General features: G+C 52.6%; 1 protein-coding gene and 1 long non-coding RNA gene across 15 annotated transcripts in view; one reads left to right on the forward strand and one right to left on the reverse strand.

Annotated features, from left to right (window-relative positions):
• Window positions 1-2589: 2589 nt before the first annotated feature.
• JADE2 (jade family PHD finger 2) overlaps window positions 2590-26318 on the forward strand; it is a 51178-nt gene continuing 27449 nt past the window's right edge. For 5 of the 14 annotated variants that reach the window (XR_011464821.1, XM_070374351.1, XM_070374349.1 and 2 more), the window contains exons 1-4: window positions 4643-4739; window positions 13191-13248; window positions 15223-15311; window positions 26111-26268. Coding sequence is in view for 13 of the 14 variants with exons in the window: in XM_070374351.1 (XP_070230452.1) it covers window positions 13191-13248; window positions 15223-15311; window positions 26111-26268 (305 nt within the window). In the remaining variant the exon portion in view is untranslated. Of the gene's footprint in view, window positions 2725-2786; window positions 2894-2924; window positions 3577-3975; window positions 4456-4641; window positions 4740-5072; window positions 5212-10209; window positions 10327-13190; window positions 13249-15222; window positions 15312-26110; window positions 26269-26318 lie in introns of those variants that run through there. The other 9 variants (XM_070374360.1, XM_005890409.3, XM_070374355.1 and 6 more) reach the window with 8 other exon arrangements.
• On the reverse strand, window positions 5058-6360 carry LOC138988545 (uncharacterized). Its single transcript, XR_011464822.1, has 3 exons — window positions 5999-6360; window positions 5401-5867; window positions 5058-5162 (listed from the first exon to the last, which is right to left on the reverse strand). It is a non-coding gene; the product is annotated as an uncharacterized lncRNA (long non-coding RNA).

Below are 26318 nucleotides of genomic sequence, written 5' to 3' on the forward strand. Positions count from 1 at the left end.
TTCTTAATTTCTTCATGGTAAACTATCAACATTATATTGTGAAATTTTTCAGAAAAAAAAAAAAATATGGTATGACATAGTTCTGTCTTAGATATTATGCAAGTGGGATGAATACTGAAAATAACTAAAGTACCTCATGGTAAAAAAAAAAAAAAATAAAGACAGAGATAAACTATAAAAAAAAAAAAGAATTTCTACTAAATTAAAAGTTTTTCTTTCAAAGTTGTGAAATTGCAATGTTGTGGTTAAAATAGACCAAGTCAAAATTTCAAAAAAAAAAAAAAAAAAAAAAAAAAAAAAAGAATCCCTAGCTCAGAATGCTCTTCCTCCATAAACCCTCACAACTCATTCCTTCATCTCCTTTTACTCAAAAGCTATCTTCTCAGCAAGATTTTCCCTGAGGACTCTATTTAAATTGCATCCTCACATTCCCTATCCCCCTTTCTACTTAATTCTTCTCCATGGTACCTACTAACCTTCAAATATAAGTTTTTTTCAACTTAAAAAAAATTATGTATTTCCTTTAACTAGAAAGTCAGAATAGGCTTTTTTTTTCATTGGAGGATAATTTCTTTGCAATATTGTGTTGGTTTCTGGTTGCTTCTGGGTTCCTCCTGTCTGCCTGGTTGTCGGAGGTCCCTGACCAGCAGTGTGGTGGGTATCCTATGTGTGAGGAGACACTGACTCTGTGTCTTCCCTCTCCACCATCTTGGCTCCGCCTCTAGAGAATAGGCATTTTTTCTATCATGTTTGTGCTGTATTCCCAGCACCTAGAATGATGCTTAACAGACAGTAGGCACTCAATAAATATTTGTTGAAAATAATTAATGATTACATCTCCAGGGACACCAAGTTTCTGTCTTTTTTTTTCTGTAAAAAGTTAATGAATGATTTGTGAAAATTTTAACAAGGATTGAGGAGTTATAATTAGCTTCCATGCTATCATTCTATTTACATTTCCAAGGTTAGCCTTAAACAGTAGCACAGAACTGTGCAAAGTCAAGGAAAGTCTAACGGAGCACCCCATCCTAAACAAGAAGTACCTTCCAAGGACTATTTAGGTGACCTGGATCTCACCCAAAGTCAGGGAAACCACCTCAGAGAAAAGTGCTGCTCATACAATTATTTCTTGCCAATGGAGCAATCAGGCTCCCATCTCCAATCAAACCAGTCATGCTAATACTTTTTATTTTTGGCAGTGTGGTAAAATGGAAAGTACATGGGTCCTGGGGTCTGCTGAACTAGGTACCTGTTCTGCTACCACTTGCTAACTGTTTGTTGGCAAGTTGCTAAATCTTTTGAATAGGTAACTTGCGGTTTTCCTGAGGATGAAGTAGGATGACTAACAGTCCACAGCCCAGAGCACGTGCCCTATAAATGGTCATTCACTCCCTCTTCTTCCTCTAGGTCATTTAACAACTGCTTGCCATGGGATCAGGATGGCTAAGAGGAGGAGCCTGTCCAGTCCTCTCCTACATGTAAACCCTCTACAACTAGCTCTAAGAAGAGCAGTTCCCTTCAACTGTGCCCCTGTAACTTGGTACCTCCCCTCTCACCTCAGATACGCAGCTACCATTGAGACCGTGACCATGAAGTCCGCAATCATTCAGTTTTTTCTCCTGGCCTTCCCTTTGGCCCACAGTGGGAGATCTTGTATATGTCCCTCAGTTTCTCAGTGCTAACAGCTTTCAGGGAGTGTATTCGCACCCTTCCAAAATGTAGGCACCAGGAAAAGTGCTACTGTGCACTGTATACACTGAGTCAGGCCCTGCTATACACTTAGAGTCCATATATATATATATATATATATATATATATGTATGGCCTCAGGAAGCCTCCAACCACCCCATTCTACAGAAGAGGAGAAAGAGACCCAGAGGTGAATATACCTGCCCATATGAAGCAGCCTTGGAACTGCAGAGCCAGGATTAGAGCCTCCCTATTTAACCATTTTGTTCCATGCTCACAGTCTGGGACACCTGTTTCTGGGCACTGAGCTTGAGGTTCGGAAAAACCTACCAACTGACTACTGAACGCTGGAGCAAATCTAATTGGGAGGTGATACCCAGCCCCTCAATCTTGCTGGCAAGCCTCCCTAGACTTTGTGAATGAAGGCCAAGGAAGAGAAATGTTGCAGTGACTCCCTTGGAGCTCGTATTTCTTTCCTGTGGCAAAAAGTGCTTATTCCAGCATCCATCATCTCCCTCTTTGTTGTGTAGACAATCCGCCCTGTCTGAGGATTTGTGCTGTTATTATGAGTTTGTTTATTATTGGATTTATTTCTCCTATAAGCAAATGTGTTCACAACATTCCATCAGGGAATCTCCTTAATTGTCACATAAATGTCATCTTATGTAAATTGAATATTTATCTTTCCACAGAAGGGGTGGAGGGGAAAGAAAGGATAAACAACCTTCAGTCTTGGAGAGGGGAGGCGGTTCCTGTTTCAGTTCACAACTCACCCACGTGCCTTCTAAGTCAAAGGTGAGGTTGAAGAAATTATTGGATCATCTTTGAGGGACAGCCAAAAAGGAGGGGTTAGAAAAAGTTGGCAATGATGCTTTGAGGATATTGGGCCTGGCTCCCAGGTCTCCCCCTCCCCCAAACCCCGCCTGAGTCCAGACCACCCCCTCCCTCCCTAGCTGGGAGCATCTGAGAAGGCTGCAGTTTGCCCCCCACTTCTCCCCATCCAGAAGGCCAGCCAGGCTCCTTCCTCGAGAGAAGGTGAGTGCGGCGGGCGCAGCGGGCTGGGTGGGTGTGGCCCGCGGCTCCGGGAACGGACCCAAGGCCCCGCCAGCGCCCGAGAGCCGCCCGACAGCCCGCCTGCCTGGCGAGCGCAAGCTCTTCTTCCAGAAACTGCGAGGATCCCAGCGCACTGTTTGTGCACCACAAGGTCAAGTCGGGAAGTGGAGCCGGAGGAGGAGGGGCGAGGAGGCGAAGGGTGGGGAGAGGGGCGCCCCGCTTCCTCGCCAAGTGCCAATCCTTGGAAGTTGCCCCTTGGTTTTTAACCCTTTAAGGGGAGTGGGAAGGAGCAAGGGGGAAGTGGATACCCTCGGGCAAACTCCTACTGGAACCAGGACGTGCAGCCACCCACCCACTCACCCATCACTGCGTTCCCTACCCCCCGGAAATGCGGGGCTGAGCCGGGCGCCAGGAGGCACTCAGGCGGGGGGAGGGGGCGACGAACCCGAGAGGGACCCTCTCTACGGACCGCCCCTCCTTCTTGAGGTGGCCCACAATTTCAAGTTTCCCCAACCCGGGATGTTAGTTTCCATCTGCTCTGGGTGGGGGAGGAGAGCCGCGCCCCCTCCCCCAGAGTCGCGCGTGCCCCTCCCCTCCGCTCCTGCCAGCACTTTCTGCTCACTTCTGGCGCTGCAAAACGCCACGCGATTTATTCGTTTCGCATTTTTAAACCAGCGATTTAACCAGCAGGGCCTAGAGCGAGGGTCTTCCAGCGCTGGAACCCCGGGAGGCGGGGTACTCTGTGCAAACATCGTTCCCTCCGCGAGTGTCGCCTTCAGGCTGTTATTTGCAAAGAAACGTCTTTTTGACGCAGGGAGAAATGGCAAATTTTAAGTACGTCATTAATATGGCGCCAAAAGATTTTTTTAAGTATAAGCTTGCCTTTTTTTTTTTTTTTAAAGGTTGCGGGGGGCGCCGCCCCGGTCTGGGGCGCGAAGGGGGCGGGGTGTGAGCAGAAAGTGTGAGTGAGAGTGGAGGGGCGGGGTATGTGTGTGAGTGTGTGAAGTGTGAGCAGACCTGATGGGACTTGCACGGGCGCAGCCGCCGCTTGGGCCCGGCCCTGGGGACAGGGCGGGCTGGGGGCGCCCCAGAGCCCGTGGGGAGTACAGGCTCGAGGTGCAGGCAAGAGGGCGGCCCAGCAGGGTACCCTCCACCCGGAGGCCTGCAACGCTACCTGAACCCGCTGCTGGAGCCAAACAACTGGGCGGGGGGGTGGACGGGGGGGGGGGGCGTCAGGAGTGGAGATCCGAGTGAATAAGAAAAAAGTGGCTACTCCCCCTCCCTCGCTCCTCCCGCCTGCCCCCACCCCCACCCCAACACATTTTTTTTTTTCTAAAGAGATCACAAGGAAGTCTTGGTTTAAAAAGAAACAGAAACATACACAGGGGGGTTGGTGAATGGTGCCGACCGCGGCCATCGCAGTTGGAGGCTATTTGGGGGGGTGGGTGAGAGGCGTCCATGGAGTTACTTTGCGCCCACTCCTAGCGTCAAGGGTTTAGGTCCAGCGGGCTGACCGTCCCCGGCCAGGGTGCGGTGCCGGGGACCCCACGGCCCCGGCCGCCTCCTTCGCCACGACCCCGGATGGATGCGCGCCCCCCGCCCGCCCGCGCCGGCCCCAGGAGCTCCGGGTTTCAGGAGCATCCTTCCCACGCCGGCCCCAGCCGCGGCGCGTAACCGTGGGTAGCGCCCCTCGGAAGGGCACCGCGGAGCAAGGTAAGATCCAGCCCCCGGCGACTGGCCCTGCGCATCTCCACGGCGTTATTTTGTGTTTTTGCAACAGATCTGCCAGCGCTTCTCGCTCCCTCTCTCTCTCTTGCTCGCTCGCTCCCTCTCTCTCCTGCTGGCTGCCTGTTCTAGGAAGCCAGCGCGCGCGCGGAGGGGGGGGGGGGGTGCCGATGCACAGCACAGGGGAGATTGCGCATGTTGGTCAGTCGTGTTTTAAAGAGTACATTGCGGGGAGGCTGAGAGGGGCGCATGCAACAACAACTTTTGGAAGGGTGAGCTTGGCGACCTTCTTTATTAATGACTGCGGCAAAGCGCCCCTGGGCCGGGGAGGGGGCGCGGGCGGGCGGGGCGCGCCTGGGCTGCAACTTGCCCCGCGGGCTCTGGCTGGGCGGAGGGTCTGCGGCTGGAGACCTGTGCGGAGAGGAGGTCGCGCGGCCGGGGACGTGGGTTCGGAGGACCCGGGGCTATCTGCCCTCCTGTCTCCCCGAGTTTCATTTTGTTGATACGCAGCACGTCCGGGCGCCGAACCGGGTCGAGCCGGTGCACATGACCCCGCGCTGGGTTCACGTGCAGCCGGTCCGGTCCCAGACACCTTCCGGGGGCCACCGCCTCCGCCCTGTCGCCCCCTCTCCCGGCTGGGTGCACGCGGGCTATGCACGCGGGGGCAGCATGCTCGGTTCCCGGGCGCGGAGGCTCTGCACAAATTAAGCAGTTTTTTGGAGGGGCGGGGGATACCCTTTCCAGGTGAGTATGGAGGGTTCACAGCTCCAGCGCGGGGGGCGCGGGTTGGGGTCGGGGGCAGCCCCCCCGTCCAGGGCTGCGCGGGAGTCCAGCGAGGGAGAAACGCTCCTGGGAGTGGAAATGTACCGGCGGCCGCCGGAGCGGCGGGTGCGCGCCCGCGGGGCGACGGCAGGGGGCGTGGCCCTTGTTTACCTTCTCCCAACTCTGCCGGTTCGCGTCCCGCTCAGGGGACGGTTCTGCAGTCCCCCTGCCCTCCGCCTCCGCCCCGATTCCTGGGTGGTACTGGGAAGATGTAGGCAAGTGGCGCCCCGAGCTTGGGACTTACACACCTGACCCCCAAATGAGTGACATTGCAGCCCCCGCCCCCACCAAGCACCGCTGCAGTCCCTCTCCCGGATCCCCGGCCCCGCCCCGCCCCCAGCAGTGGCATCTTCCCGGCCTCACCTCCTTCCTCCCTCTCTCCCTCCCTCCTTCCCACCCACTCGCCTGCGCCTGCGGAGCGGCTTCTGCCCGCCTCCTCTCCGCCTGGGTGCAGACTTGTGGCTCCCTCCGGTCCCTTCCTGCTTATCCCTGGCCCCTGAGATACCCTGTGCTTCAGGCCATGGATAGAGGGCGTCAGCTTGGTGGTTCGTAGCTTTAATGTCAGAAAAGGAGGATGTCTGCGAGACAAGCAGGAAGGCTTCACTGTAGCTTCTAGAGGCCCAGGACACCCACCCTCCCCACACACACTCTGTCCCCCACCACACACAGCTGCCACCCCAAGGGGCTCAACTACTCTCACCCGTTATACCTAAGCTCCTCCTTCCGCTCCCGGGTCAAGGCCACCTCCCGGCGCCACCCCCTGCTCGAACCGCTTCCAGCCAGGGCTGGAGCCCCCCGCAGCCACCTCCGGCTCCTCCTCCCGGCTCCCGCGGTCAGAATCACGCCGGCGCGCCTCCAGCCTGCTGTCCCGCGGACTACCTTTAGGGGCAGGCTGGAGGCGCGCGCCACCCCCCTCCCAATCCCCTTAGCCTTTGCTGCCGGCCGGGACGTTTTTCCTTAGCACCTTGTCTTCTGGTTTCATGCCCTGGGCTGGTGGGGCGGGAAGGGCTGTGTTTCCCTTTGCTCAGTGCCAAGGGCAGGAAGCATCCGGCGCCTCTGGTCTCTGCAAATTCCCAAACTTTGCCCTCGCACTTAGCATTCTCTCTCGTCCTCCCCCACTTTGGAATTCCAAGACATGAAGTTTTATACAGGCTTAAGTTTGCAGGGGTCACCAGGAGGCATCACGTTTGCACTCCTAGCTGAGGAGCTGAGAGGACACAACTGACTGCTACCTTGCCTTTGTTGCAAGGGGGAGGAACCCTGAGCTTTGAGGCCTGACAGGCTGTCAGGATATCCCTTTAATGTTTATGTTTGCTAACTTAGTCTTGGGCTGGGTGGTGGTAGGGCCTCCTGGCCTCTCCTCCCAGGGTGACATTAACTCCCTCCCTTCACTGGTAAAATTCCCAGTAGGACATTTGGCAGAAGAGCTGGGCAGGGAGCTGCCAACCGGGCCTGGCCCTGTTTCCTGGGTTCCCAGGGTGCTGGCTTCTCCCCTACCCTGACTTCCTTTCCCACCTTAGGGCCCCAAGTGAAGGCACCATCTCTCCTGTCCCATCTTCCTCAGGCGGGTTGGGACTCGCAGAACGATCTAACAAGCAGAGAAGGAAAATAACAACAGAATAACTGTAAGAGGAAGGAATGAGTAATAAAGCCGACCCAGGCAGGGAGGAGGGCTTTCATGTTTAAGAGATGCTATTTGCTTTTTAGGTCACAGGCTGCAAAAACAGGCTTTGATCCGAAGTGGGCGAATAATTTATTGAGAAAGTTTGCATGGTAGGGGAAAAAAGGGATGTTTGTTTGATCTGGAGGCCTCTCACTTGTCCCAAGTGCTGTTGGCTGTTGTCTAGAGTGGAAAAGCATTTGGTTCCACAGCAAATGCCTCACTGAGGGAAGTCCTCGCCCCAGGCAGCAAGACTTGCAGTGAGTGTTGGTTTTGAAACTGTTTAGCCAAGGGTCTCCCCGGCACTTTTGGAGTTGAAGTGTTTAAGGGTAGAGTTGTTTGGGCTCGGGATGCAGCAAATGTTTCCAGAACATTTCCCATCCAACGTGCTTTTCCTTTCCCTAAATGGCCTGGCAGAATGGCCAGTAACACTGATCCAAGAGGCAGTCGGAAATCTCCACTTAGCTTTTGTTGACAGGTGAGGTGGGACTCTGATCCCCAACCCCCAAGTCCTTCCAGAATCTTGAGGTTAGGCTTTTGGCACTGATTTCCACATCCTTGAGGTTGGGGGCAGGGTATTCTGATTAATCGTTGTCCCAGTTATCAGGGAGGTACGTATCTTACACCCAAGACCCAATCAGAGGCTTTCAGTCCAAATTCTTCACAGCTCATCCAGCAGGCTCTTTTTGGGACTCACAGTTTTCCCTTTGGGGTCTCTAAGGGGAGGCCAAGTTGAAGTTGTGAAGAGGGGAATATCCGTGTCTTGCCCTGTCCTCCATGTAAGATCCTCATTATGTGTCTCAAAGTTGAGGAACCCAGGAAGATTCTCAGGAAACCCACAAGAATCTGGAGTACCCCAACCATACTCCAAGTTGTAGATCTGTGCACTGGGTGCTGTACCCCGCCACCCCCCAGGTGGGGGGCAAGGTCAGACAGCCTAGGTTTGAGTGCTGGCTTTGCAGTCACCAGCTGTGGCAGTTGCTCCATGCCTCAGTTTCTTCATCTGCAACTGTACCTCATGGTGGGTGTGTGGATTAAGTGATATGTTGCATAAAGAAGAATGAGCACAAAGCCGGGCATGGGATAAGCACCTGATTGGTATTAGCTATTCTTACTATTAATACCTGGATAGGACCCAAATGGAGCTGACATTTGACCTCTCCCCTTTAAGGTAGGCCAGAGAGCCAGCTCCCTTCTCTGAAGAAGGAACCAGAAGGACCCTGCAGTTGCCAATGGGCAGTCATTTGTGGAGTGAGTGGGCTGAACTTTGCCCTCTCTGAGGTGGAGGGTAGGGTGCGAAGGTGCTGAAGGACAAAGTAGACAAAGCCCCTTTCTGTCTCCCAGGATCCCCTTGGCATGTCCTCAGAACTGGGTCTGGAGGGTGGGTGTGGAGAGTGTGTTCTAGGGGAGCTGGGTGCCCCTGGGACAGGCGAGCAGTGATGGGTGTTGGAGGAGGGTTAGGATTCCCTGTGATTGGAGAAGCAAGTCTGAGGATTTGTGTGTACAAAATCACTGTTGTCACAGCAGTTACTGTCCCTGAGAAGGCATTAAAGTTAATGAGAGATAGGAAAGAGTGGGGCTTTGACCCCCATTTAAAATGGTTTAAGAGTGTGCAGCTCTTGTTTTCTGAATGTCTGGCCTTCCCGACACAAGCAGGCTCTGAGGACAGGTTTTCCAGCCGAAATATCATTAAATTGTATTAGCATCTTATTACACACACGCCTTAGCGGTCTGCCTCAGACAGGGAGAGTTTTTGTTTCTCTTTGAAAGATTGTGTCTGGAATGGTAAATTGCCTGCTTGAAAGCCTTTTCCTCCCCTTTTTAAAGGAGGAAGACGAAATCCTGCTGTGTGTGGTGGCAGGCTGGGCAGGCCTGGTGGCCCCCAGAGAGGAGAGGCCGGAGGCCAGGTTGGGGTGTTTTAACTGCCCAGGGAGCTGCTGCAGTAGCAGGCCTGAAAGACCCACTGTTTCCAGGGTCAGCTGGAGGGGCGTTAATAGAGGCCCAGGGTGTTTATTTGAGTTTATTTGCGGAGAGGTCTTTAAAGGGGCTGGCATTGGGCATTGGTGTTTCAAGTCCAGACCTGGGTCCCCACTAAGACCAGTGGCTAGTGCTGCCAAGAAAACATCTGCCACCAAATTGCTGCCCTATTACTGAGTTGACATTGATCATTAGCCAGGAGCCCAACCAAATAAAGCCTCTTGGAAAACGTGTGAGGTTAAGACGGGGAAGGCGGGCTGTGCAAACAGGTCGAAATCTTGGGCTGGGGTGTTTGCTCCCACAGGCTGCGAGCAGGCTGGCTGGGCTGTGTGGCCCCACACTTCTGGAGGGAGGAGACAAGAGCACACTCAGCACTTCATGTGTACCAAACCCCTGTTGTGTGCTAGGTACAACTCGAAAGGGTACTGGGCACAAGCAAGGATCCAAACAGTTACGCTTTTTCTTGTTGTAGAACACATACTCTGAAGGAGAAGGACATTCAACAAGTAGCTCAACAAACACTCCTAAAGAAGCTGAGTAACTGGGTGGTGGGCTTTCTGTAAATAAGGCAGCTGGCATAGACCTCTGTGATGTTTAAGCCGAAACCTGAAGGATGAAAAGTCCAAGGTGCCTGGATTGTGTAGACCATTACAGGCACAGAGCACATCTGTGCACAGGTCTGGAGGCGCGGACTGTCTGTTTCAGGAAACGAAAGGAGGCTGGTTCAACTGGGAAGTGGTGGGAAACGGGCTGGTGGTCAATATGCAGTAGGCAGGTACCAGATCATATAAAGTCTTATGGTTAGAAGCTTGAGTGTTGCCCTTGATCAACAGGAAGCCTGTGAAAGATTTGAAATAGGCCATATGACATGATCTGATGTATGTTTTTTGAAGATCATTCTGGCTACTGTGTGGATCCTGGATTATGAGGGGGATGAATGAGGAGTCCTACGAGAGATGAGACTGGCCTGGGCCAGCGTGGAAGCAGTAAAGATGGGGAAGGTGGCTGGATTCTCCGCAGGCTCTGGAGGGAGTGCCCACTGCACTTGCCAAGGGTCAGCGGTGGGGTGGAGGAGGCACAGCAAGGCTGCTCCCTGAGGGGACTTTAGGACATCCACACTCCCAGAGGAGAGCTGTGTGTGTCTCCATAGCTGGGGAAGGTGTGGGGGTACAAGCGGACTGGTGGCAATGGCAGGAAAAGGGGACATTTCTTTCCCAGAGTCTCCTTTGTGGTACTTCCTGTCCCTAAAAATAAGTACCTCATGACCCTGAATATTTTCCTAGGGCAGACCTTGCTTTGGGAGAGGTTAGGGGAGCCAGCAGAGAGGAAAAACGAGAGGCCAAGATCAAGTCTTGGCACCCATCCCCCACCTGCACGTGTAGCCCTGGATTTCAGCTTTGGTAAGAATCCTCAGTGTCCTCTGTGCTGGGTTGGAGGGGGACGTCATGGGGCAAAGCCTTGTCCCGCAGGGGAGGCCAGGCCTCTTTTGAGGCTTCATTGGCCACTGAGAAGAGGCTTACCTGAGGCAGGGAGACCTTTCGAACAGACTTGGTTCAAAGAAAAGAAGCAAAGCAGTGGTTTCCCTCTGAAGCCTAGTTATTATTCCAATTAAGCCGCCTCAAAATCTGCTCCCATAATAACATGCTGTCCAGGAGGACTCTGGGGTGTTTTCCGGAGGAGCTGGCTGAGGGTGGGGTGCAGGTCTGCGTGCTGACAGGTCACACTGGTCCTGGGGAGCAGGGAACAGTTGTAGGAGGAGGTCCTGGCAGTCAAAGGGTCCTGTTGTCAGGAACCTTCCTTACTGCACAGCTCACTGCCTTGCTGAGGAGGCCTTCAGGTGGCTGCTGGTAGAATTGTTCACCTGGCCCAAGTCTGCTGTGGTATTAATAACCAGCACCCATATGGAGTGCCAGCCACTGTGCTGAGGGCTTTATGCTGCTCTCCTTCACTCACCAGCTGATTCTGGCCCACAGATGTGTTTAGTTTGGCCCTCTCGAAGTGTTTTAAATATCTAAATCAGTTGCCAGCATTTTAAGTTCAGGAGATTTATGTAAAATTCCAGATCCAATTTGTGTCTTTGGGGAGGTATGTCTTTCCCAAGGTCCCTGGTCTAGTGAGGGGTGGAGATAGGATTTGAACTTGGCCTCCCTGAATCCAGTGCTGCTGCTTTTATGCTATGGGACAGCCTGGCTTGCAAGTGCCTGTTTGCTGGAAATGAAGAAAAATGCCGTTCATGTAGAGGATTTCGGAAGAAACAGATGGGTGCACTAAGAGCACTTCTCCCCCTTCTCCTGCCCTACCTGTGACAGCTGGGTTGGCAAGATTCAGGCTGGAGTCAGAGCTGTGTTACAGTCACCTCTGTCACATGCAGACCCAGAGGACAGCAAGGATGGGCAAGGATCTGGGGGGTGGAGTGTTATTGCCCCATTCAGCCATTCAGTCTATGACCTGAGCCACTGGGCTGCACAGAGGCAGAGTAGTCTCAAGGTCAAGAGCATGGTGTCCTGAGTCAGAGAAACCTGTTACAAGAACTGTAATCTTGGGCAAGTCACTTAACCTCTGAGCTTCATTTTCCTCACCTGCAAAAAGGAAGCAGCCATCATGCCCGCCAGCACCAAGGGCCGGTTCTGAGGCCTCATTGGGGTCCCTGTGTGCCAGGATGCGCCCCTCCCCAAGCAATGGGTACTTAGCCGTTTCAACTCTGGTTCCTGCCTCCTTGGAATCCGTGCTTCTCCCCACCAGGCATGCCTCCAGGCCTCCACACCCTCTGGAGAGCACTTGGCCTCCACCTTTGCAGCTGGGCAGCAAGCAGCCCCAATGAACCTTCCATCCTAACCCTACTCTCGGGAGACATGGGGGTGGAGAAAAGCTCCTGGCTAAGGTCAAGTTTGAGGCCAGAGGGTCCTTCTGAGTAGCTCAGAGTTCTGGGTAATTGCAACCCACCTTAGAGAGCCAGTGCTCCTAAGGCCTCTGCAAGGCCACAATAAAATAAGGTGACCCCTCCCAGGGCTCCACATGAGCAGATTTGGGGTGACAGCAGGTGGCAAATGGGATTCACAGTGGGGCTGGGCAGCCTGTTGGTCGGCAGCTGGGCTTTCTCCCTACTGACACTGGTTCCTTGTCCTTTGCTGTGTACAGTGAGGCAGCCCAGGGTCTAGGCTGACAGAAACATGGTGAAAAGCACCGTGGGCTCCGAGCCCCGGGTCTGTTCTCTGAATTGGGACTCAGCCACTGACTAGCTGTGAGACCTAAGGCAGGTTAACAAGTCTCTCAGTGTGCTCCCCTCCAAGAGGGGACCAGGGCAGGCTCTGCCACCCAGGACTCTGCAGGATTAGAGGAAATAGTGGGTAGGAAAGCACTTCCAACAGGCAGGAGCTGACAAGGGCACAAAGGCAGCTCAGTGTGGGCTCGGGGATCAGACCACGTGGATTCAAATCCCAGTTCAGCCAAGTCTCTAGCAGGACAAGGCACTGAGCCTCCTCAGTAAATGAAGCTAATAGCTCACAACTCCCCAGGTTGTTAGGAACACGAGATAGCTGAGTTGGCATGGGAAGGGGAAAGAACTCAGTGTGGGAGAGCCGCCCTTCTACCTTGAAGCTAAACATTGTAGTGGAGGGAAAGTGAATTTGTATTTTTACCTGGAGGTGGACACTGAGGGGAAGGTGGGCAGCGCAGCCCATTCGCTCTGGCCCTGGTGTGGCTCAGAAGCCAGCTTGGAGCCTCCCTGCCCCCACCCCAGTTCCATGCCTCTCTGGCTGCTGCTCTCAGGATGTGCAGAATGTGCATCCAGTGCTTGCGGGCTGGCTTGCCCCTCAACTCCCATAGCCTGGTCCTCCTGGGAGAGTCTGTCTTGTTTCTGTTTCCCCTCCTCTGCCTCCAGCAGGGCGCCACTTGCAACTTGCAGGTGAGAGTGGATTCCGTGGCGGGTGAGGGAGCTGGGCAGAGGCAGGTCCAAGTCACTGCTCGTTCTGGGGCTGCTGACCTGCCTTGTCCTGCCTCGTTGTCATCTTTGACTAGATTCTCTGTTGTGTGAGGCTCTGGGCTCAGGAGCTGAGAGATGCTGCCCCCTCCCCCAGCCCCAGGGCCCATGTAGGTGGGTGAGAGAAGGGGGAGACTGCCTGAGGAGAAGGCTAGGGCATGGCCTTGTTCTCATTGTTCCTCTGCAGCGGGCGAGTGTGGGGAGGTAGATTGACGGGCAGTTTTCTGAGAGCTTGAGGATTTCCCAAGCTGCCTGTGAGTATAATGGGGCCTATTTTCGTTGCAGATGGAGGAGAAGAGGCGAAAGTACTCCATCAGCAGCGACAACTCTGATACCACTGACAGTAAGGCCTTCCATGTTGGGCTCCTGTAGGGAAAGTGTTTGAGTAATTATCAGGACCACAGGCCCAGACTCGGGGGTGGGACATTGCTCCAAGGTCTCCATGTTGATGAAAGCATAAAGCAGGCCGGCCCCTCTGCTCCCTTTGAGATCCCCACACCACCATGGCCTTCAGAGCCTTGCTGTCCTCCTCAACTCTGCTCCCCTTCACCCTCTAGCTCTCAACCCCATGTGTTTTGCTCATGTTGGAACAGATCAACACCCCTCTGGGCTTTTCCTTGCCTGTGCTGTTCCGGGCTGCTAGGAACACACCTCACTCCCTCTGGCCCTGCTGTTGAGTCAGGGCCCTGTGGAAGTGTCCACACAACAGGCAAAAACACCTGTCACTCTTCATTATAATTGCCTGATCAGTTTTATTTCCTAACTAAGTGCCATTTCCTTATCAAAGTAAGCCCCTTGGTAAGAGAGGTCATGACTTGCTGACTGCCATATCCGGCTAGATGGAGCACATAATAGGTGATCAGTAAATGTTTGCTGAAGAAATTAATGAAGGAGCCTGACCTTCCTGGGATCTTGGCAGTAGAATCTCAGAGATAGACTTGTGTGGGGGCTGGGTCGTCAGGTGGATAGAGGGGAACACTCTTACACAGAAAATGGGGCTTAGGGAGCCTCTTCTGGAATGTGGAGGCAAAAAAGTTTGCGTTAGGTGAGGGCTTGTCCCTGGTACCAGAAGGCAGCTCTTCTCAGATGCCCCAGGAACCCGGGCCTGCATGAGCCAATCGGAGTAGAGTGCCATTCTGCCCTGTGTAGGAGAGATGTGCTGCCAGGAAGATTCCCACCTAGTGGTGCCCTCAGGTGAAAGCCCAGGCTGAGAAAGAGGCTGCACTGCCGCAGAGGCTGGGCCTGGAGCCCTGCAGCTGTAGACCTTAGCTTGTTCACATATATGGTGAACAGCTGGGGCTGGGGAGAGCCTCAAGGCCCCCTTGGAGTCCCTGGAGTTCTCTAACCCCCAGGAACCTGAGGGTTTAGGAACACAGGCACTAGGGTGAGAAGCCAGTCCTCGCCTGCTCTCTCCCTCTGGGTTTCCTTCACTGTCCTTTGGGGTCTGTTTGCTCAGACTCCAGCTTGGCGCTGGAGTCTGACCTGGCTGGCTCTTCCTCCCCATGTCAGTAGATCACAGCATTTGGCCCTCTGTGACTGCAGTCACGCTGCCTGTGGCCTGTGTCAGTGTCCTCTGCTTCTAACTTTATTTCAGGCAAAGGAACCCTTGAAGCCCCAGGCACCTGCAGGGAGAGCACCTGGCACCCGAGCCCTGTTCCTGCATTGGAGTTGGGCTGGGCTGCGGCACACTCCCTTCTCACCAGTCCCCCCACTGCCCATCTAGGCTGTGCTCCTTTGACCCCTAGGAGTGGAGTGACCCATAGAGTGACATACACTCTCAGTGTAGTCCCGCAAGGGCCTTTAGAACCCCAGTGATAATGGGTAGTGTTTATCAAAGCACTGCTGTGTGCAAGGGACTGTACTAAGACTTTGCAGGCATGGTCTCATATAATTCTCACAAAAACTCTTTGAAGATAGTTATTCTCTGCTCCCATTTTATACAAAAGCAAGCTGAGGCTCAGACTGTCATTTGTCCGTCATGAGGAGCTAATAAGTGGCTGAGCCAGGGCTCAAGCTTAAGTCTATGTGTCTACTTTAGAGCAACCCTCTTGGGTCACACAGAAAGCTAATACTGAGTCCTTGTCCAGCTGCCTTTCACCTCCCAAGTCTCTTCTGGTTGGTGAGTGGAGGAGGCGTCATGTCCCTATTCATCGTTGGAAAGGCCCAGAGCAGGGACAGTCTACCAGATGCTCACAGAGGTCTCTACCTCCTGAACATTCAAACCAGAGCTTGCCTTACAGGTTTCATTTCCTTGGACATGGGTGGGTGGTGTTCCTGGCCTTCCAGGGGCCCCTCATGGGCTGTGCTCTCTCTGCAGGTCACGCTACATCTGCATCAAGATGCTCCAAACTGCCCAGCAGCACCAAATCGGGCTGGCCCCGACAGAACGAAAAGAAGCCCTCCGAGGTGGGTAATGACAAGTATCCTGGAGAAAGATGAAACAGACGTGGAGAGGTTTGGAGGAGTGGAGCAGAGACCTGTGGAGAGGAAGGACCGTGTGGGGGAGTGCAGGTGTACGGGGAGAGGGGGCTCCTGGAAGAGGACGCAGCCATTGCAGAACAAGCCCAGTGTGGCCGAATGAAGTGATTGAGAGGAAAGGCTGGGAGTTCCAGTTCTCATAACCTTGTAGGTTGTTGTAAAGATGTTCCTATTGATCTGAGTGAGGGGAGGAGCTTTTCAAGGATTCTAAGCAGGGTAATGACATAGTCTGATGTTTAATGAAAGGTCCCGCTGACTGCTGTGAAGGGGAGGGAATGTGATGGGCAAGAGTGGGAGCAGGGAGGCTTCTTTAGCAGTTGTCCAGGAGAGAAATTATGGTGGCCTTAGAGCTGGGTGATTGCAGTGGAGTAAGAAGCGGTAGGATATGGGACATTTTGGAGGCTAAGCCAAGAGTGATAGTATTCGCTGATGTAGGGATGAAGGATGGAGTCTTCAGAGTCATCCAGTTAGGTCATCCACTCCTTCTTATGCCCATTTCACGTGCACCTGCACTTTACTCCTTCCCTGCTTTGACCCTGTCTTTTGGGACGGGTAGAGATGTTTATGACATCTGGAGCTGTAGAGAGTTTTGGAAGTGGGTAGACAAATGGACATGGGGCCCTGTCTCCTGTAGCCCCTGAAAATCACATCCTAGAGCCTCATTGCTCCCTCTTAGGTCTTCAATGCATTACAGTGGGCACAGAAGAGACCTTTGGAACAGATGAGGCTGCAAGAGCCCTGAGTCCCTGGTGAGGTGGTTTTGAGTCTGACCTTTAAGAGAGACATTGTTCTGCAAGCCACAGGGCTTCCCCGATGGCTCAGCAGTAAAGAATCTACCTGTAATGCAGGAGTGCAGGAGACACGGGTTCGATCCCATGGTCAGGAAGATCCCCTGGAGGAGGGCATGGCAACCCACTCCAGTATTCTTGCCTGGAGAATTCCATGGATAGAGGAGCCTGGCGGGCTACAGTCCATAGGGTCACAAAGAGTCGGACATGACTGAGTGACTTAGTACGCACACACGGGCTGGACACTTTACTTTTTTTAACCCTCCTGTTATAGTAAGGAAACTGAGGATCCTAAGATTATATATATAGTCAAGATGTGAAGTTCTTGGGGCCAACAGCACCAGTGTGGGAAGACAAAGCACTTGGCCCTGGCCCGGACTGAAGGAGGATATCTTTGTTCTGAGCCTGGCAACCTCTTTTCTTCTCCTCGCAGCAGTGGTAATCCAGGAGCTGCTGTCCTTAGCCAGTCCCTAGGGGTGTCTTCCACAGAACCTTGCATTTGAAAAAGGACTCCCCACAGAGCTGGCCTACCCTGGGACTCATCTTTTGTGGGGATTGGAGGTGGGGACACCATTTTGAGTTCTGAAGCATCCTGTTCCCATCCTTTAACCAGCTGTCCTCCCTTGGCCCAACAGTGGAGGGGTGGAGACAGAAGGAGATATCTCTAGGAATGCAGTAAGGACTGGAATAAAAACTGGGAGTGAGGTGGGCATGGCAAGATGTTGTTCTTGAGGTTCTTAATAGGGTTCTGTCCCTGGGTCGAGAAGATCCCCTGGAGAGGGAAATGGCAACCCACTCCAGTATTCTTGCCTGGGGAATTCCATGGGCAGAGGAGCCTGGGGGGCTTCAGTGCACGGGGTCGCAAGGAGTCGACACATCTGAGCGACTAACAGTAGCCCTGCTCAGTGTGTGGACAGGCTGTGTTCTTGTGCATTGGGAAGTAGGAGGCAGAGTGTGCTAGGGCCCTGGGAGTCCCTGGGACTACCTCTCTACCCCCACCCTCATCTTGAGAGCTACAACGGCTCGCAGTTACTACTTGGGCTGGATTAGTAAAACCCTAGCCACTTTTTGTGTCTCCCTGGTCCTGAAAGGCAGTAGTCATCCTGCTGTTTTGAAACTGAGGAACCCGCCTCTGAGAATCTCACCTCCTCACTGCCTGCATGGGCTATTCAGATTGGAGAATGGAGGGGAAGTTCCGGGGAGCCCCTGGGGCTGGCTTAGTTCTTTCCCCTAGCTCTCACTTTAAGCAGCAGGAGGAGGAGGGGCCTCTGCTCTGGGTGGAGATCCTGGGGACCAGGCTGCTATCAATACCCAGGATAGGCCAGCTGGCTAGGGGGAAACAGGTGTCAAGCAGAGGCTGAGGGGAAAGTGTGATTTGCATGGCGCTGAGAATTCCCCTCCCTCTTGGATTTTCCTGCGCAGGGCCTTTGAACCTTTCTCCACCTAAAAATAGAATCGAACCATTGCACGGGTGCTGAATGGGGACTGGCTTTGCACAGCCCTGGGTTCAAGCCCAGAAGTCTCTGCAGGGGCAGGGGGAGCCTCTGACACCCTCAAGTCCTAGGCTCCTGGAGGGCTGAGGAAGTCTTCCCTGTCTTGAACTGTCGCCAAGGACAAGCTTTTCCTCCCACAGCAGGCGGGAGAGCAGCCTGTGAGGTTTCCCTCGTCCCCTAAGCGAGGAGGCTGAGCCATAAGCCGGCATAAATTCCAAGTTTTCGTGGGGCAGAGAGGAAACCATCAATGAAAGCTTCCAAATGATTTGGCTCTAGAGAAGGCGGAGATGAAAGCGAGGGTTTGGCGGCAGATAATGCTCACGCTAAATCTCTTCATTGGGCTGTCCCTTCTCTTTCTATGCACAGGCTGGAGAGAAAGGCCTTCCTAATCTGCTGGTGCTGGGAGCTAAGGGCTTCCGACACCCTGGTGAAAGGGCTTCTGGAATCCCCTCTCGCTCAGTCCCAGAGTAAGAAGCCTGGGGGCTGGTTTTCAGGCTGTACACACGGTCTGCTCCCAGTCTGGTTCAAGTTCCCAGCTTCAGTACATGCAAGTTGATGTGTGTGGTGCAGGAGTCCCTTCTTGGTGGCTGCATGCAGAGCCACAGGACTCGGAGTTCTCTTCATCTTCTCATCTTTGAAGATGGACATTGATAAATGGGGATTTGAGCATCAGGAGTATTTAGCATGACAGCAGCACTGGCCCATAGAGAAGCCACCAGTTATGAAAAGGGCAGGGAATGGGTTTAGACGAGACTGGCAGGGCTGCCCCTGAGATGATATGTGCACTTTGAGGGTGCAAATCAAGGAGTGCCCTGCACACCAGAGGAAGAGGCCTCAGGCTGGAACAGAATGCTCTGACCAGGAGTCAGGACCCTGGACAGGGCCGAGGCCTTGAGGCCCAGCTTCTCATTCTGGCCCTTAACCAGTGGGTGGCTTCCCTCAGCCTGATTGAGAGGGGACTGCAGGCCTTAGTACTCGGGGCTGAAAGAACAGGCCCTGGGATTCCTGGGAGGCTGGTTTAGGATTTTTGATGGCAGTATACTTGGTCTGAAGTTAGCCCCAGGATCTGTTTGGCAGTGGAGGGAAAAGGTGGAGCTGACCCCAGGAACACAGGCTGCTGCCTTCCTCTGCTCTGCCTTCCAGTGGGATCCCAACAAAGCTGAGCTCTGTACCTTGGTGCTTAAGTTGGCCAGGCCCGTCCTGAAGGAGAGGATGGGATTATCCTAGCCCGGGAGAGCTGGTACTATAAACCGCATTGAGGCCTTGGGTTTCTGGCCTGGCCTGTCTCACTAAATAGCATGAACGTAACTTTGTGGGTCATACCTCTGAGAGCCTAATGGAGATCACAGACCAGGGATTATTTTATAAAATACCAATATCAGACCCCTATCCCATACCATTCTCAAGAATTCTGACTTGAATGCTTTGGAGTAGGGCCCCAGGCACCTGTACTTCTTCAAAGCCCTCCTGCTGGAAGCCAGGGTTAAGAACTGCCACCATAGACCTTTTTTTCCTGATTTGCTAAGATGGGAGTTTCCGGCTTGGTCCTCACTGTAAGTTGAGGGAAGAAGGGAAGGCCTTCCAGCCTGGTTCAGTGACCTAAACAAATGCTGGCCATGTGGGTGTGGCATCACCCACAGCTCCTCCCTTCTCCCACAGTGGCCATGGGACTGACAGGTTTCTGCTAAGCCCTCGGCCTGGCATGGGTGGGAAGGGCAGTTTGAGAAGAGACCTGGAAGCCAGGTGGTTGGGAGACTGGTTGGGAGACAGCTGTTTTGAAGCCATGTCTTCCTCAGGCCTGGGGCAGAGAGGCAGATGGAGGAGCAGGCTGAGAAGTGAGGATTTCCCCAGACAGGCTCTCTTGAGGTAGAAAGCTGTGTTTTCAGGAAGTCAGAGTCCCCAGAAGTCAGCCAACGGGCAGGGAGATAGGTCTTTAGGACCTTAATGATAGTGATTAAACTGAGCAAACACTCGAGAGCACCTCTGAGGCCCAGCCTAGTGCCAGGGACACCGAAAGTGCAGGCCCTGTCCCTGGGGAGCTTGTCTTCTGACCGTTAGCAGGATGCAGGTGCTGCACAGGAAAGTGTCCGTTACGAGAGATGGAGCCAGCTTGCCACTGAGGACCTGTGAGACTTTGGGCAAGTATAGTTTCTCTGTGCCTCAGGGTTGTAGAGTGCTGTCCTGCAGTCAGTGTTGTGTAGGTGTGACTGTCCTGTCCTGAGGCCCATGGAGCCCAGGGGTGGGGGAGAGCCCAGACGCGAGTGAAGGTGGAGCTGCCATGCCTGGGTTGGAAGCCTGGATGGTCTCAGGATGGGTGGGCAGGAGTTGGGCTCCTTTTTAGGCCCCGGTGACAAACTGTACATACCTCGGGATGAGAGAATGGGGGGCTTCTCTGTGGGTTCCACAGGGCCCTTCACCAGTGCTCAGCCTTCCATCCCTGGAACAGGGCCTGGGAGAAAGAGGTGACCCTGTGAACAGCCTCTGCCCGCAGTGGAGGTCTTCCAGATCCAGTGTCTGTGGAAGTTCCTGTGTAAGGATGGCCCTGCCTAGGAAAGGCAGCGAGTGGGGGGTGAAAATGCTGTGTTTCTGCTGGACCCATTGCTTTTGAAGATGGGCCCCTTCCCCGTTGGGTGAATGCAGGGGTGGCCAGATGGGTGTTGGGGTGCAGAGCCATGGGATAAATAAGGTGCTTTCCTGGAGGAGCAGAGGTATTATCCAAATGTTTGAAATGTCACAATATTGTATATTAAAACAGTGATGGCATATGTTATAGTGAAAGGCAGAGTGCTCCAAAACTTGAGAGTAAAATAGATTCCCTAGAACAAGGTTTTTTTTTGCTTGACCCTGTGGTTTTGAGCCATATTTCTAGCCAACAGCTCTTCTTGCTACCCTGGGAGGCAGGCGGACGGTGAGGGGAGCTCTTCCACTGGGCCTCCCACTGCTCTGGGGTGGGGGCAGAATCCACTTCTCATACAGTCGGAAACACTGCTGCTCCCGCCAGCTGGAAAGGCCTCCCGGCCTCTGGGACTTGTCTTGCAAAAGAAATGTGTGTAATAAATTCTCTTTAAGAGCAGGAAGTGCTGCTATCCTTGTGAAAGAGAAAGAGATGTTGAGTGTGTGTGTGTGTGTGTGTGTGTGTGTGTTTAAGTGTCTGACCAAATTAGCCTAGTGGTAGCTTGAATAGGACTGGGAAGCTATTTCCAGAGCCCTTCTCTGGTGTTTTATGCTTAATTTTAAGTACCTAAGTATGCTCTTGGCTGAGATACTCTTTATCAATTTCCAGCCCAAGACAGAGATTTTTTTTTTTTTAAGAGAAGAAATAGCAGACTGGTTTGCAGGCAGGATTGCAGTGGTTAAAGCACAGGGCAGACCTCAGACAAGTGGTTTAACCTCTCTGAGTCTTGGTCCCCACATCTGTAAAGTGGGAGGAATATGAAATAGGTGAGATTGTATATATAAAGCATTTAGCATAGCACCTAGCATACCGCTGCTGCTGCTGCTTCAGTCGTGTCCAACTCTGTGCGGCCCCATAGACGGCAGCCCACCAGGCTCCCCCATCCCTGGGATTCTCCAGGCAAGAACACTGGAGTGGGTTGCCATTTCCTTCTCCAATGCATGCAAGTGAAAAGTGAAAGTGAAGTCGCTCAGTCGTGTCCGACTCTTAGTGACCCCATGGACTGCAGCCTTCCAGGCTCTTCCATCCATGGGATTTTCCAGGCAAGAGTACTGGAGTGGGGTGCCATTGCCTTCTCCGACCTAGCATGCTACAGCAGGGCAATTACTTTTCACTGCTAGCTGTCCTTTCTAATGAGATGAGGTGCTCAGAATAACACAGAAATTTCAAATGAGGCATTTGGTAGTGATTTTACATGGCTCTTCCAAGACAGACTGTCAGACATCCTTTGGGAGATTAGAGAGAGGGGCCACTCCTGGCTTTGCGCGGGGCCTTCTGATGTGGATAGAAGGCAAGGAGAGGCTGTCCTGGCCAAAGCCGTTTTCACTGGCTTTGGGACAACAACCAAGACTGGTTCCTGAGTTCTGCCTGGAAGAATCCTTTGGGCCAGCCCTCTGCCTTCACTCTCCCTGCTAGGCAAGAGAGGAAGTTTCAGAGTTTAGTCATACAGGATTTAGGCAAATCCTGGGGTTCATTCATTCATTCATTCACTCACTAGTTTCACAAACATGTCTTAAGTACCTGCTGTGTGCCAGGCACTGTGCCACAAATAGGCACAGTGATAAGCAGGACATATAGTCTCTGCCTCTCTCAGCTTGATTATTAGAGGAGATGGACATTAAACAAATAATTACACAGATAATTGTGTTCTGTAATTATGATAAGTGCTGGAGCTTTTCCTTAAGTAACGGAACTTCCCCTTGGTGCCTCTTAGGCTGAAATACACTGATATATAATACTTTACTCTCGAGAAAAGGAAGCAGAAACCAAGGTCCCAGGATGAAATGTCCAAACACTATTCATAAATCTCATGATCGTGTACAGGAATGCTGAGGATAGCAGAGTTGAAAGTTGTCTGTTGTCATCGTCTTCATCTGCTTTTGGAGATCATGTCAGACTTTAGACATGGCATGCTTTCTGGCATAGCTCATTTTTGGTTCTCCTTGGGAAAATAGGCTCAGAAAGATAGATAGACTTTTCAGTGCTTGTGGTCTCAGTCTTGGAAAGAGGAACTAGAAGGCGAGCCCCATGCCGTTTCCCCATGTCTGGGCAGAGCAGGGTCTCTAGCTGTCTTCAGAGCTGTGTTGGCACCTCTCGCACTCACATTGGTTACCAGGTTAGAGTTTTAGACCTTTAAACATTCTTCATACTGTTTGAAGAAGCTACAATTAACGTCTCCCAAGCAGCTCAGCAGAACTTGGTTGCTAGGCTGCAGACCTTTAAAGACAATTTGTCAACTTCTGCCAAAAGAGAAAAATAGTAAACATTCACATTCTTAGAAAATTGCTTGTTTTCCAGCTTCCAACTTCCTTGCCATGGCAAGGCCTCCAGTTCATCAGTGTCCGTTTTATTATTTATTTAGTTTTCATAAATAATTCAGAGGCATTTTAGGAGACTGAGCCGTTTTTTGGAAGCCTAACCTTTGGCGATTCAAGACAGAAAGATGTTTAGGTTGCCTTGTTTGTGGACAGGTTTTGTATGAGTATTCAGGGGTTCCTTTGGAAGGGACAGAGTCCCCAGCTGTATCCTCGGGCAGCTACCCAGAAAGATGGTGGCAGATCCACGGGAGGCTCTTCAATCATTCAGCCTTAGTTAGCACCTAGCATGTGTCAGGCCCTGCGTGCACTGTTGCAGCCTGTAGCCTGGCCAGACCTCACTGAGCTTACCTTCTAGTGGGGAAGGCCTGGCAGGAAACCAAGGGATACCAGTAGAGGGGCTGTGGGAGTCCAGAGGAAGCCCAGAACCCAGCCTGGCATCAGGGAAGCCTTCCTAGAGCAGCTGTGGGCTGGAGTAACACCTAAGGGTGAAACAGACTGCCCCCACTTTGGCAGGGAGAAGTGTCCCAGTGGGGTCCTCCCCTGTGCCAAGTGTGAGACGTGCTCGGGAGGGAGACTGACTACTAATGCAGTCATGGCTCATCCTGAGGGCAGTAAGAAGACAGTGGAAAGCCGCTGGAGAACTTGGAACTTGCAGAGGTCACCATCTGATTTACATATTCCAGCCTTTGGGGAAACCCCTTGATTTGGCTTTGGGTTAATTCAAGGGCACTGGCAGTGAGCCGGTGGCCAAGAGGGGCGAGGTTGCAGAGGAGTGCTGGATGGCTCCAGAGTTGTCTGTCTGGGATCCTTTGCCACTTCTAACATGTAGGACCTTGTGTAGGTTATTAAACTAACCTGAGTCCCAGGTTTCTCTAATGTAGAATAGGGATGATAACAGCATCCACCTCACAGAGTTGGAATAGGGACTAACAGTTAATTCAAGGACATCCATTGGATCGGTGCTGGGCATACTGTGTTCTTTTAAATGTTGACTGGTGCCTGTAAGATAGTGCTGCCGTTCCTGTGCTTCCATCAGTCCTCTGCCCAAAGGGGCCAGTGGCATCCAGTCATACCAGATGAAGCTTGCAACTCTCTTGGGACCAGACTCTTTTTCTCTCCTGAATCTCCTTACCTGAGTTGAGCATGGGATCCTTTCCTGCTCTTGAGTTCTCAGCACCAAGCCTGTTCCTAGGACAGAGCCACCTCTCCCTTGCTGGTGTGGCTTGGCACTCTGTCTGCACCTACAGACCAGGGCTGCCTCTTGCGCCATTCGGTCCACGTACTTGGGTTGTTTCAGCTCTGGATGTATCCATGAGGTGTTTCTCCAGTTTGTGGGGGTTCAAAAAGCACTGCCAAGGAGCCAGCTGGGGTCATCAGACTTAGCAGGTAACTCCCCAGAGGGGCCCTTTTATTCACTCATCCATTTAATCATTCTCTCAGTTACTATTTATTGAGCACCTACTCTATGCCAGTCCCCCTGCCAAGCCCTGAGAATGTTGCAGAGAACAGGACAGGTGTGGCAAGAGAGATGACAAGAAGCAAGGAACATGCATACACCAGTTAATTTTCAGGAGTATACGTACTCGGAAGTGAGACAGGACCATGGGCTGGAAAGTGGCTCTGTTGAGTGGCTGGCCACCCTGAGTTGCAGTGATCAGGGTGATCCCACGAGGCAGCATTTGAACTATAGCTCAGGAAAAGGGAAGAGCAGGAGATTTCAGACTCACCAGTGCCTTTTTGGAGGGGCACACAGTGACACTGGGCTCTGGAAGGGGCAAGATGACAGGCTTTCCCTGGCGGCTGGTTCCTCATGGCATTCAGAGTAACAGGGCATTAGGTGTTGTACCACGTAGGGCTTGCCAGCGTTGGGAGAACTTTGAGACAGTCACCAGTCTGCTGTGGGTCCAGTTTACCCCTGCCGGGTCCTGAATAGGGGGCCCCAGAGGGAATAACCTTGCCCCAGCCAGCGGAGTGGGGAGGGTGCTGAAGGACAGCACAGAAGCACCCACTACCTGAGTTTATGTTCTTATATCAGTTGTCTTGCTACTTGCTAATAAGATATGCAAATTATCCGGGTTGTGAAATCTTTGCCACATTTCATCTTCTGTGTAATTAGCATTTAATCGTAATCTTATTTTAATTTTTTCACACTGACACCCTAATTAAATGTTAGGGTGTTAGTCTTAACAATTAAATTATATTGGCAAATAGAGTCTTCAAGAAACTTGACCTTTTGCAAGCAAGGGCCCTCTCTGGCTAGAAGCAGACGTTAATTAGATTTCTGCAAGACCCTGCCTTGAGCCCCCTTGGCGCCCCCTTTCAGTTGTCTCCTAGATTGAAGTGAGACAGATGGCCAGCAGTTGGGGCTTCCTGCAGGCAGAGGTTACCACTGACTGGCCACCACCCCTGGAAGGCTGGTGGATGCTGAGTCTTCCAGGGAGGGACGTGGGCTTGGAGTTGGGTCTGAGACCTGGAGGACTCCCTGTAGTGGTTTCTCTTCTCTCTGTGATATGAACTCTCCTTTAACTTGTGATGTTCACTGGGAAAGTTGGTACCAAAGCAAGTCACATAGTGTCTAGGGCTGCCACCAAGTCCTACAGCAGCCCTTTGTGGGGCCCAGGTGAGGACAAGCAGCTGGGACAGATGAGGCACTGCCAGTGCTCCTGGGGCTGGGCTTGGAGGTTGCTTTGGGGTTGGGGGGGCCACAGATAGGACGTTGGGAAAAGAAGTTTCCCCCTGAGCGAGCGAGTGCTCACAAGGAAACCAAAGCACGAGGGTGTGTCCACTCATGGCCTGGCCCCGAGGGCTTTGGAAGGGCTTGATGGAGAAGGAATTCCACGCGTTTCTCCTTCCCCATGATAGAGCATGGCCCAGCGGAGCACCCACTGAACAGGGCATATGGTGCCGTTGTTCCTGGGGACCGTGAGGCCCTGCCCCATGGGCGGCTGCCCTCTAGGCGCTCCCAGAGCTGGCCTCTCCCTCAGCCATTTGCCTGAGGCCCTGGCGTGTAGTTGCCTGGATTCTTTTACACTTGTGACTGCGGTTACAACAACAAACATAATTTTGAATCTTCAACAGAAATTCCCTAAACAGACACTTCATGGCAGTATTGCATTCACACAAGCCTTTCTGCCAGCTGATTTTTTTCCTCAGTGTTTTTGCCTTTCCCACATGTCTTTCCTTTTCCCTCTAAGGTCCACTCCTATCCATCACTCAGACTCTGTCCTTGAGCAGATCAGAGCATGTAAATTCAATTCAACATTTATTGGAGATTGGTATGCAAAGTGCTCTGCTGGTTCAGAGAAGATGGGTTTTTGTACTTACTGCTTTTGTGTCGTATTCTTTTTTTTGAGAGAGTGGGCTTTCAGCATTTGCCTTTTCCTGCCCTGGCCTGTGAAGCAGATGACCTGGAGATGATCTGAAACCATTCTCTCTCCACCTTGTCTCCCCACAGGTTTTCCGGACAGACTTGATCACAGCCATGAAGATCCCAGACTCATACCAGCTCAGCCCAGATGACTACTATATCTTGGCAGACCCATGGCGACAAGAATGGGAGAAAGGTGTGCAGGTGCCCGCCGGGGCAGAGGCCATTCCAGAGCCCGTGGTGAGGTGAGCCGGGCAGCCCAGGCCAGGGGGCCATAGGAAGGGGAGGCTAGGAC

Source organism: Bos mutus, chromosome 7 (assembly GCF_027580195.1).
Source record: "Bos mutus isolate GX-2022 chromosome 7, NWIPB_WYAK_1.1, whole genome shotgun sequence".
In the NCBI taxonomy this organism is placed as follows: Eukaryota; Metazoa; Chordata; class Mammalia; order Artiodactyla; family Bovidae; genus Bos; species Bos mutus.